An 11,186-nucleotide genomic window follows, 5' to 3' on the forward strand; every position below is an offset into this window, starting at 1 on the left:
TTCCCAGATATTCCAGTGAGAATTAAATGCTTTTTTCTGCTTTAACAGCACATACTTGTTCCTCTCCTTAACATTAATGTCATTCTGTTATGTAGTATGTTTAGCAATTTGAGCATCAGTCTCCTGCACTTGAAGACTCTTTTCCCAAAGGCAAGAACTGGGTGCATTTCTTTTCATGTCCACAACACAGTGTTGTGCTCACAGAAGGCTATGTTCAGGGATTCACACTTCATTCAACAAAGATTTATCAAATGTTCTGCTATGTGCCAGTTGTTGATTATAATTTATGGTGGAATCCATATGTTCTTTTAAAAAATTTAAATTCCAATTAGTTAACATACAATATAATATTAGTTTCAGGTATATAATATAGTGACTAACACTTGCATACAGCCTCCATAGTGCTCATCACAAGTGTCCTCATTAGTCCTCATGACTTATTTTACTCACCCCCAAACTCCCTCCCCTCTGGTAACTATCAGTGTGTTCTCTGTAGTTGAGATTCTGTTTCTTGGTTTACCTCTCTCTCTATATTTGTTGGTTGGAAGATGAACACAAGATAAAGTGTTACATGGCTGAGAAAGGACTCCAGTTACTGAACTGGTATGTAGAGAACTGGGTGAAAAGTAGCACGTGTCATAAATTAAATATTTCCTATGTGCTAGTCACTGTCACTGCTAGGCATTTTATACGTTAATTTGTTTAGTACAGAATATTTTCATAAGCAATTGTTATTCTACTTTTACAGGAAAAAGAACTGGAGTCTGGCAAGTTGTGTCAGACACTGATGAGTAGCTTGCCAGGAAGCATCAGGCAGTAGCTGATGCCAGTCTGGAGAGAGAAGGAGACCTTCTGAACCTTCCCTCTAAGCCACCGCCTTAAGCTACCTGCTTACCTGGGAAATTAAGAGAAGGGAAGAAATGAATATTGTTATAAGCCAGCCATTGCCAAAATGCCACACCATTAGCCAAGCCAGGATCTCCAAAATCAAGATCTGGGCCAAGTGAAGGAAGAAGAACACCCAGTTGGCCTTGAACATGTTCATGGCCTCCAATGTTCTTCGAAGTTCTCGGAAATCTTCCACCAATTGGGGCTGAGAAATAAATATCCATGGAAGGAATTAGTTTCCTCAGGGAACACAAGTGAACACAATGAATAATCTATTTTAAAAGCTTATTAATACCTTAATTTTAATGCATAGAAATTTATTGATATTAATATGTTTAATTGGGCAAAATTAAAAACATAAAACCATGAGAAAACGAAACCTTTTAAAGCGTTATGATTACATATATATGTATATTATAAAAATAATATGTATATATATTTTTTTTCTGGAGAAGAGAAAGATGAGTAGTGATTTGTAAATTGTCCTCAAACTGTTTTGGAACTCAGAATTGGGTTTGTTTTGGGGGGTGGGTGAGGCTATTGTGTCTAACAGTTGCCATTTGTTTATTTATTTATTTATTTATTTTTCTTTAAGATTTTTAAGATTTTTAAGGGCTGTGACACATAGCTGTGTGGGATGCACATGGACCTGAGGGGTAAGCGTTAAGTGTTCATCTGAGGTCTGCCCCAAACCTGTTATGTGCCCTCAGATTCTACTGCTTCCTGGCAAGTTTGTGTCCTCATTTCTTAAAGCAGAAACATAATCCTTATTCTATCTTCCTCACAGTGACATATGGATCAGCACTCAGTAAAAATTATTTCTTAACAATTAAACAGAATGTAAACAGGTTTTAACAAAACAAATTGCCTAAAAAGAAAAAAAAAGAAAAATAAATGCTCAATGTTAGTTAAAATCTCTGTAAGCTTTATGTAAAATCATCTGAGAGAATGTTTAATCTTACAGAGACCCTGTCCTTTGGAAGACAGTATTCAGATAGCCAAAGTATTAGAGAAAGAAAGAGTGGCACCTTTCTTTGGGAATACCTAAGGGCTGGGACCAGAAAGAAGAGACTTGGAGTTCCAGTTCTTTGACCCACCAACTGTGGGACTTCCAGAAAGTAATTTATTCTCCCTGGACTATAATTTAACCAAATTTAAAAGGGGCTGCTCTTAGGATGTATCTATCTCTTTCATTCAATAGCAATTTAGATGTCTGATCCTGGGCAGGTGAGTGCTTGAGGACAGAGGGATAAGCAAAATACCCATATTTCCTGCTCTCATGGAATTTACTTTAGCAGGAAACGTAGTTCCCCAATACAGACATCAAACAGCTATAAGCAACCACTGAAAAAAATTGTATGTGTACATTGCCTTGCATGAAGCAGGTACTTAGAGACGTGGAATTATTGTTTGGTGCAGGACCAAAAATTTCATTCTTTTCTCACACAGAAGTTTAAGAGTTTGAGGGTCCAAGGAGGATAACATTGTTTTGAAATATGCAGAATCTACTCATTCATGGTACGGCAGTCTCACCCAGGCATAATGGCTGGTGTCTCATAGAAAACGATCAGTTCTTGGATATATCAGGAAAAAGTCAACTGGCTCTTTTATCTCCATCCCTCCACATGCTCCTGGGTCCCAAGACCTCACTCACATTTTTGTTTCTCTCCTGGCTGGGCTCTTCTGGGGCAAGCTCTCCGATAAGCAGTGGCTCAAGGTACAATTTTACAATGTCAAGCTTCAGGTGCATGGCTCTGAAGACATCCTGTAAGTCAGAGAGAACTGTTGTACGCTTAAGAGATACACACTTACCTGCAGAGTAGTCCCCTTCCTTACCTCATCTTGCACCCATCTTGGGAATCAGTAGACTCTGTTATGGAGGATTTCTTCTATCTCCAGGTGGATGTTTCAAGTTGAAAAATCAAAATTACTCTTGGAAATCCTCTATGAAAGACTACTGCTAGAGATCCACCTACTTAGTGCATTGCTTCACTAACCAAACCCAATACAGCCAGGATATTCCTGAGCATTGAAAGAGATCACCATTTTGTTGAGCACCAGAAGAAGTAGTCAGCTTGAGTTAATGAGCCATGGTGACTCTTTAAAGCCCAGTGTCAGGCTTGGTGGAATTTGATCACACTATCTGGGGCACAGATAAAATCCCATCTCCCATCAAATCTCCCTCTTGGTTCCTGGCCAAAGCCAAGAAGAATGAAGCTTTTGAATAACTATTTCTAAACAAGGACGGGTTAAAGTTGGCAATGGTAGTGTAGGACCAGAGCACAAGAGAGCATGGGAGCATAGCTCTGAGGTCTGTGTTGTCTAAAGTAGTACACTCTTGGCACAGTTTGACACCGAAGGGGTCTCGTCACTTTTTCTAAAAAATTCTAAGACAATCTCTGCAAAGGATTGTGACAGCCAGGCTTCGAAGAAAGGTGACCAACTGTGTTTTTTTTTCCCCCCACCTCAGCTCCATGTTAAGTAGCACTTCGTAGAGGCTATGAGAAACAGTGGTGGTTCCCATGTCCTGCTTATATTTGGAAGTAAGAAATGTTCTCTTCCACCCCAGGGATTTAAGCAGTTTTTGGGGAAGGAGAATTTTCCAAGAGGTAGATGCTAGACTTTCTGCTAGGGTGGCTTTGGGGACAGGGGTGATGAAAAATGAGGAAATATAACCAAGATTGTAACTTGAATACATGGAAGTCTTACATATGACTCTGAAGCACTGGTGTTCCATAGTATTCACTAAGAAAGTGGACCCTGGAGCGACATTCCTACATCTAAATTCTGGTTTCTACTTACTATCTGTGTAATTGTGGACAAATCCTGTTATCTGTTTGTATTTCCATTTTCTCTAACGTAAGGGTGATGATGATAGCCAACCAATTCATAAAGTTATTGTAGGGATTGAGTGAATCAACTAGAATCCACTTGGCATACAGTAAATTCTCAATACATATCAGCCATCTTTCTTGTATGTATACTTCTAATTCTAAGAACTTACTACCCACCTTCTCTTCAATACAGCAATTTGTAGATTTTCTTCATATATTCCAATGCCTAATGTAGTACGAGCTCCCACTTATTTTAGTGAATATAATGAATCCTCCATCTTCAAAGTATAAAGCAACTTTAGATAATCTATGAACTAGATACAAACCTACTTATTAGAAGGTGTTTATATAATGAATAACATTAATTAGAGGGGCACAATATCAACTGTTTAGACTTCCTTCATCTAAGGGTCTCTAGATTCAATGATGTAAAAAGGGCTTTGTATTTGCTAGAACCAGTCCAGGCTCAACGTCCATCCTGCTTCTGCATACTTCCTCTGACCCCCTTGGGAAAGTCTACACTGTATGATTTCAAATGTGTTTCTTAGCTGTTATATTCTACAAGTCTAAACCTTAGTTCCCCAAACCAGGAAGAGAGCCATTCAATGATTAAGAAGGTGATTAAAGTATTTTAGGATTGTCCATAGTGAAAAATCATATTCTACTTATTGTATAAGAGCACATTAGAATGGAAAACATTCTGATGGATCAGGTAAAAGTGCGGAAGAAAGGTAAGCTGTTGAAATTTCATGTTACTTTGAGCAGTCATGCAGAGTCCTTGAACAATGTACTGACAATACCGTTCTTCTGGGTTCATTGGTTTTTTTGTTTTTTTGTTTGTTTGTTTGTTTTTTGTTTTTTGTTTTTTCTGACTCCCAGCAAGATTTGCAGGTAGTATTATGATAAGAGATCCTGAAAACCTACAGACTTTTCCAGAATAATAGGCATTGTCCTGTTATGTGGAAGTCTTTTCACTGTACTGATGAGCAGTAAAACCCAGGAGTTTAGGTAGTCTTAGATTATTCAATTTAAAAGACTTTCCTAATAGAGGCTGGATATTGTGTAAGTTGTGAAATCCTCTTTTGAAAGACCTGTAAAAATAGTCTATATTATTAACAATTGGGCAAGTATAATTCTGCTAAAAGACATAGGGGTAATAATAGAATCCTGCTGAGGAAGAGGGTTTGATAAAAAGAATGGGAGAGAAGATAGTGCCAACAGCTGGTGAATGTATCCTATGCACAGGGTACCCTATGGGCCAACTCATAATCAACACCTTAGTTCTATGAGGCTCCTTCTTGTCTTATGTAAAGATAAAGACACCAAATCTCAGAGGAGAGAAACATCTTGTCCGCAATGCCACAATAAGTTGATAAATAGTAGAGCTGGGATTTGAACAAAAGGCTTCGTGACTTTAAAGTCATGAAGCTCTAAAGCCATGAAGCTGTAAAGGTTTATTCCAGTCTTAACATGCACAATTCTTTTTCTGAAAGGCCTCTCAAGAAAGAAATGATGCCAGATTGTTTTGGGATGATGCCAAAAATCAGTATCTATCTGCTAGGCAGATAGTAATGATGTCTTTACACATTAGGGTTTTTTTTTTTTTTTAAAGATTTTTATTTATTTATTTGACAGAGAGAGATCACAAGTAGGCAGGGAGGCAGGCAGAGAGAGAGAGAGAGAGGAGGAAGCAGGCTCCCTGCTGATCCCTGGGCTTGATCCCAGGACCCTGAGATCATGACCTGAGCCAAAGGCAGAGGCTTTAACCCACTGAGCCACCCAGGTGCCCTAGGGTTTTTTTTTTTTTTTTAACATTTCTTTTCAGTTTTTTTTTTCTTTTCTTTCTTTCATTTTTTTAAAAACCCTGTTTCCATTTCAGATATAATCTCATTTCCCAATTTTACACATTAGGTTTTAATCCTCTAAATCACTTTGCCTTTGGCTTCAACTTACCTCTCCAGGCTTAACATTCACCATTACCCTTCATGAACCATCTTATCCACCAGACCTTTCCCCACTGAATAAACACTCCATGCCTCTCTGTTTGTTCAGAAGCTTTTCAGGTTGGTTCCTTGCCTTGACTGCCTTCCTCCATTTTCTCTCTCGAAAACCTCCTCTTTACCCTTCTGGATTCAGATTATAGTAACTCTCCTAACTCACTCAGGAAAGTTATTTATAATCTCCCCTGGGCTCCCATAATTCCTATAGCTTTTCAAATTATAGTGTAATGAAACTGTGTATTTTGTTCCTTCTTTAGTGGTCTTCGTATTTTTTTAAATTGACGTATACTTGATACACATCATTATATTAGTTATAGGTATGCAGTAGAATGATTTGATATTTGTTTGCATTGCAAAATGATCACCACAGTAAGTCTAGTTAACTACTGTCACCCTACCTAGTTCCCCCTATTTTTTTCTTGTGATGATAACTTTAAAGATTTAATCTCAACAATTTTCAAATATAAAATACAGTATCATTAACTATAGTCAACATGCTGTACATTACACCCATTATTTATTTATTATAACTGGAAGTTTGTACTTTTGAACCCTTTCACCCTTTTCTCCCATCCCATACTTCCCACCTCTGGTAACCACCAGTCAGCTTTCGGTATCTATGAGCTTGATTTTTTTTCTTTTTGAGATTCCACATATAGGTGAGATCATATGGTATGTGTCTTTCTCTGTCTGATGTATTTCACTTAGTATAATGTCTTCTGGGTCCATCCATGATGTTGCAAATGGAAAGATTTCATTCTTTTTTAATGGCTGATTAATCTATCATCTATCTATCACTTTTTCTTTATCCATTCATCTGTTGGTGGACACTTAAGTTGTTCCTATGTCTTGGCTATTGTATGTAATACTGTTATGAGCTTGGGGGAGCAAATATCTTTTTGAGTTAGTGTTTTTGTTTTCTTCAGACCAATACCCACAAATGGAACTTCTGGATCATGGGGGTAGTTCTATTTTTAATTTTTTGAGGAGCTTACATGCTGTTTTCTATAGCAGCTGCACAAATTACACTCCCATCAATAGAATACAAGAGTTCCTTTTTCTTCACATCTTCAACAACACTTGGTATTTCTTGTCTTTTTATAATAACCATTCTAACAAGTGTGAGGTGATCCCTCACTGTGGTTTTGATTTGCATTTCCTTGGTGATTCAGGTCTTGTGCTCAAGTCTTTAATCTATTTTTAATTCTAGTGCATGGTGCAAGATAGTGGTTCAGTTTCCTTCATTGGCATGTAGCTGTCCAGTTATTCTAACACCATTTTATTGAAGAGACTGTCCTTTCCCATATTCTTGGATCATTTGTCATAAATTAACTGTCCGTGTATGTGTGAGTTTATTTCTGGGTTCTCTATTTTGTTTCATTTATCTATGTGTCTGTTTTTTATGCCAATACCATACAGTTTTTATTATTATAGCTTTGTGGTATGTATTGAAATCAGGGAGTGTGATGCCTCTAGATTTGTTCTTTCTCAAGATTGTCCCACTCCCAGAGAAGATGCAACTATGATTACTGATTAATACTTTCTTTTCGTCAACAGCTTAGAAATCCTGGCTGCTTTTGTGGTGGTTGGGGGTGGGGAGGGATGACGTGCTAGGGCAGCGCCACTATGTGTAATGGAAGAAGAAGAAGAAGAGGAAGACATGGCTCAGAACTCTAAGACCCCTACCTTTCCTCCCCTTTCTCTTTTCTCTTTCTCTACCTTTCCTCTCCAACCTCTCCTCCCCATGCCATGATAGTCACTGATGCTAATTGATCATATACTATGTACCAATATTGTGCTAAGCAGAGTAAGTGGCTAAGCTGGGATGCCCATTCTGGCTGGGTATTTAGTCCTGATGTGAATCCTATTTTCACTCCACCTCTGTGCACATCCTCTCCACCTCCTACCCTAGCCTCACCTCCCTTGGCTCCATACCACCCTTTTGGAGTTGCACACAATGCTCCTGTCTTCCACATGCTAGTCCTCTAAATAGATGAAATGGACTTTTCTATATTTCCTCTAAGTTTTTGTCATCCCTTCTCTGTCAAATTGACCTTTGACCCACACAAGAGAGCCCTCGAGTTTCTCAGCGTCCTTCTTAAGAGTGTGGCTGTCCAGGGGCAGCTGGGTGGCTCAGTGGGTTAAGCCTCTGCCTCCAGCTCAGGTCATGATCCCAAGGTCCTGGGATCGAGCCCTGCATTGGGCTCTCTGCTCAGCGGGGAGCCTGCTTTCTCCTCTCTCCCTGCCTGCCTCTCTGCCTACTTGTGATCTCTGTCTGTCAAATAAATAAATAAAATCTTAAAAAAAAAAAAGAGTGTGGCTGTCCAGAGATAAGGAGGATACTTAACTTGCTTTGTTTGTTCTGGACATGCTGCTGATGTGCATGCACCACAATATTGCATTTGTTCCTTTCCTATTGTTGCCTTACATAAAATTTGTGACCAAGTAGTGTTTCATGTCATGTCCTCCAATGCTTTATAAACCTCATTTCAATAACTGCAAAAACAGCCCATCATATAAATACATACTTAATTATATAATCAATCCTACTTGGACTTTTCCTGTAAGCTCTTCTCAGGTGAGAAGACTAGGCCTAGACTGTAATTATTAGCATCATGTCATAATTATTTTAAAAGATTTATTTATCCATTTTGGAGGGTGGGGAAGGGCAGAGGGAGAGGAAGAGAGAGTCCTAAGCAGACTCTTTGCTGAGTATGGAGCCCGACATGGGGCTGGATCCCATGATCCTGAGATTACAACCTGAGCTGAAACCGAGAGTTGGATACTCAACTAAATGTACCACCCAGGTGTCCCATCATGTCATTAGTTTTAGATCACATAGTTCAAAAACAGTAAGATAACTTGTATATGCAGTAATAGGAGCTGATGTACCCACTTCGTTTTATAGACTTATTTGTCTTGTTTGTTCTTTGGAGACGATTATAACCCATATCAGAATAAAGTAATAAAAAAGCCCAGGAACTGTCATTTTTTCAGTGTTTAATCTGTGCCAAACACCACAGGCACTGTTGACTTTCACAAGGCTAAGATGAAGGTATTATTATCCCCACTTTCTAGATAAAGGAGCTGAGGCTCCAAGAGTTTCTGCAGTCTCCCCTCAAGGCATTCTCAGTAAGAACTCAGATACAAGCCAGGCCTGTTTCGTTCCTAAGCCTGTACTCATACTCATTAGTCTGGACCCTTAGCAAAGGTTTGAGAATGGCTGGCTACACGAAAGAACGAACTAATCATCCTACGGGAAAGGCTATCATTATCACCTTTTGTGAGGAGGTTAGAAGCTTGGAGAAGAGTTTCCATGTAAATAAAAGAAAGGTGTCCCCCTCTGGGCACCTTTGGGTCCAGGGCCAGCACACAGAGAGACCATACTTTCTTTGGTCCATAGTTGTCTTTCAGGGTACAACCTGCAAACACCTCTTAAGTTGTAGAGTAAACATCTGACTGCAGGTCCTATATACATTCTGCTCTCCTTCACTAGGGAGCATGATCCTTCCCCACCATGGGCTCCATCTTTCCCCAATCACATGACACCAAATACAACCAGAATTTCTAAACTGGTGCTAAACAGGAAATAATAATTACACCTCTGAGGCTAGGGATGCCAGTGAGATAAATAATAATAGATACAATTTAATGAAACTTTATTAAGTATCTGGCATTGTGCTAAGCACTTTATAAACATGAGTCCCATTTACCATAAACCCGTCAGATGGGTAAGGTCATTCCTGTTTTGCAAATCATGAAGTAGAGGCTGAGAGAATTGCAATAACTTTCTCATGTTCACACAATCACTTCCACAGTTCAGGCTCCCTGAATTCTGAGTAGCTATGGAATATTACATTTGTCAGAATTCTTTCAGAACATCCCATTCTTCTCAAGGCATCTTCCTTTGGAAGAATCTTTTCTCTGAATATTTTTGGATTTATTTACCGTCCATCTAAAGGTACACGTTTGACCATGCTCAGGATTTTCATCCTTAAGATATGAATCCTTAGATGGCATGGGTATTTCCCCAAGAAATTCTGATGGTTTCTTTTTTCCTTTTTTATTACTCAGTTCCTCCTTGTTGGCTAGAATTGAATGCAGAATCATGGTATTTTCCTAATTTCTGGGAGATAAAAATCATCAGCAAGTTACATATTTATCAGCCCAACTCTCTCAAGCTGAGTGAGTTTATCAGTGATTTCTAAGGTGGTGAAAAGCCCACATCTTTGGCAACAGATCATCTGAGCTGATTCTGTGACTTGGACTAGAAAAGCACCATCCTTAATTGTAGGTTTGCATTATTGTTATTAACATTTTATACCTATCAGATGAATCACTATCTGTCTTTTACACACTCCATTTATAAGAGTCTGAGAAATTTCTCCTTGGACATAGATATTTTTTTCCCCTAGATTTTACTCACCCATTTGTTACTTTCTTCTTAAAAGACAATGACAGATGGTAGCCACACTTCTGGTGAACATAGCATAATATATAGAGTTGTTGAACCACTATGCTGTACACCTGAAACTAATTTTAACACTGTGTCAACTATTCTCAAAAAAAAAAAAAAAAAACAAAGCAAAATAGACAGTGGCTTTAATTCAAATCAAAACAGAACACCAAGAGCAGAACAAAATCCAAAATACACAAACAGTATCCACTGTCAACATCTGAGCTTATCCCCAAGTAAGAGTTAAACCTTGAGGCTTAATTTGCTTTCAGGTTCTTGCTGGATAGGAATACTGTAAAATTGGTTTGGGAGGAGATGAGCAATTGTGGAGTTTGAGCACACACTCAAAATACTTTTGGGAAGAGAGCAAAGTCTCAGTCACCCAGTAGTTGGAAGAGAGAGGGCACAGCTCTGAGTTCCTTACCGTGGCATCTTCGCCAGCATAGTGGTTGAGAACCCGGTGCCCACCTGGATGCCTCTTGGCCCAGTCAGTAACATCATAGACCTTGCGATTGATCACCAGCCACTGATCAGCCTCCTGATTGTGTCTCTGGATCTCCTGCCAGCTGTACATCTTGAGGATTTTTCGGGGCATGTCACATTTCCCATTTGCCTCCTGTTTTACAGAGTCGTCACCTTTCCCATTTGTTACTGGTTTCTCATTTGCTTGTTGCTTCTCACCTAGATACTGCTGACTCTTTCCCTCAAGGCTCCCATTACCTGCATGCTTGTCTTCAAGTGTCATTGTCACTGTGCCCCTGAGATTTCTGGGTTGACTCCTGAAATTCTAATCCTTGCCTCTGATTGGATCATAAAATGACACTTTTCCTTCGTTCTTATTCCACTACAATGCAATGTCTGCCCAGAACACTTCTTTTTAGCCTAGTTACCTCTTCGCAAACCTGACAGTGTGTACGTCCCCAGCTTCTCACGTCTCTCTTTGTCCTGAATCTTTTCTGCACTGATAGAAGCTGGATCAGATTTTTTCCTGGGGGGTGAGACCAACTG

The 11,186-nt window shown here is 39.1% G+C and overlaps 1 protein-coding gene across 1 annotated transcript in view; it reads right to left on the reverse strand.

Annotated features, from left to right (window-relative positions):
• LOC123949443 (fatty acid desaturase 2-like protein FADS2B) overlaps positions 1-10,923 on the reverse strand; it is a 31,419-nt gene extending 20,496 nt beyond the window's left edge. Inside the window, exons 1-3 of the mRNA XM_046016881.1 lie at positions 10,603-10,923; positions 2,543-2,653; positions 896-1,093 (exon numbers count right to left, since the gene is read on the reverse strand). Of these exons, the coding sequence (XP_045872837.1) occupies positions 896-1,093; positions 2,543-2,653; positions 10,603-10,923 (630 nt within the window). The remainder of the gene's footprint in view (positions 1-895; positions 1,094-2,542; positions 2,654-10,602) is intronic.
• Positions 10,924-11,186: the final 263 nt, after the last annotated feature.

This window comes from Meles meles, chromosome 8 (assembly GCF_922984935.1).
Source record: "Meles meles chromosome 8, mMelMel3.1 paternal haplotype, whole genome shotgun sequence".
Classification (NCBI taxonomy): Eukaryota; Metazoa; Chordata; class Mammalia; order Carnivora; family Mustelidae; genus Meles; species Meles meles.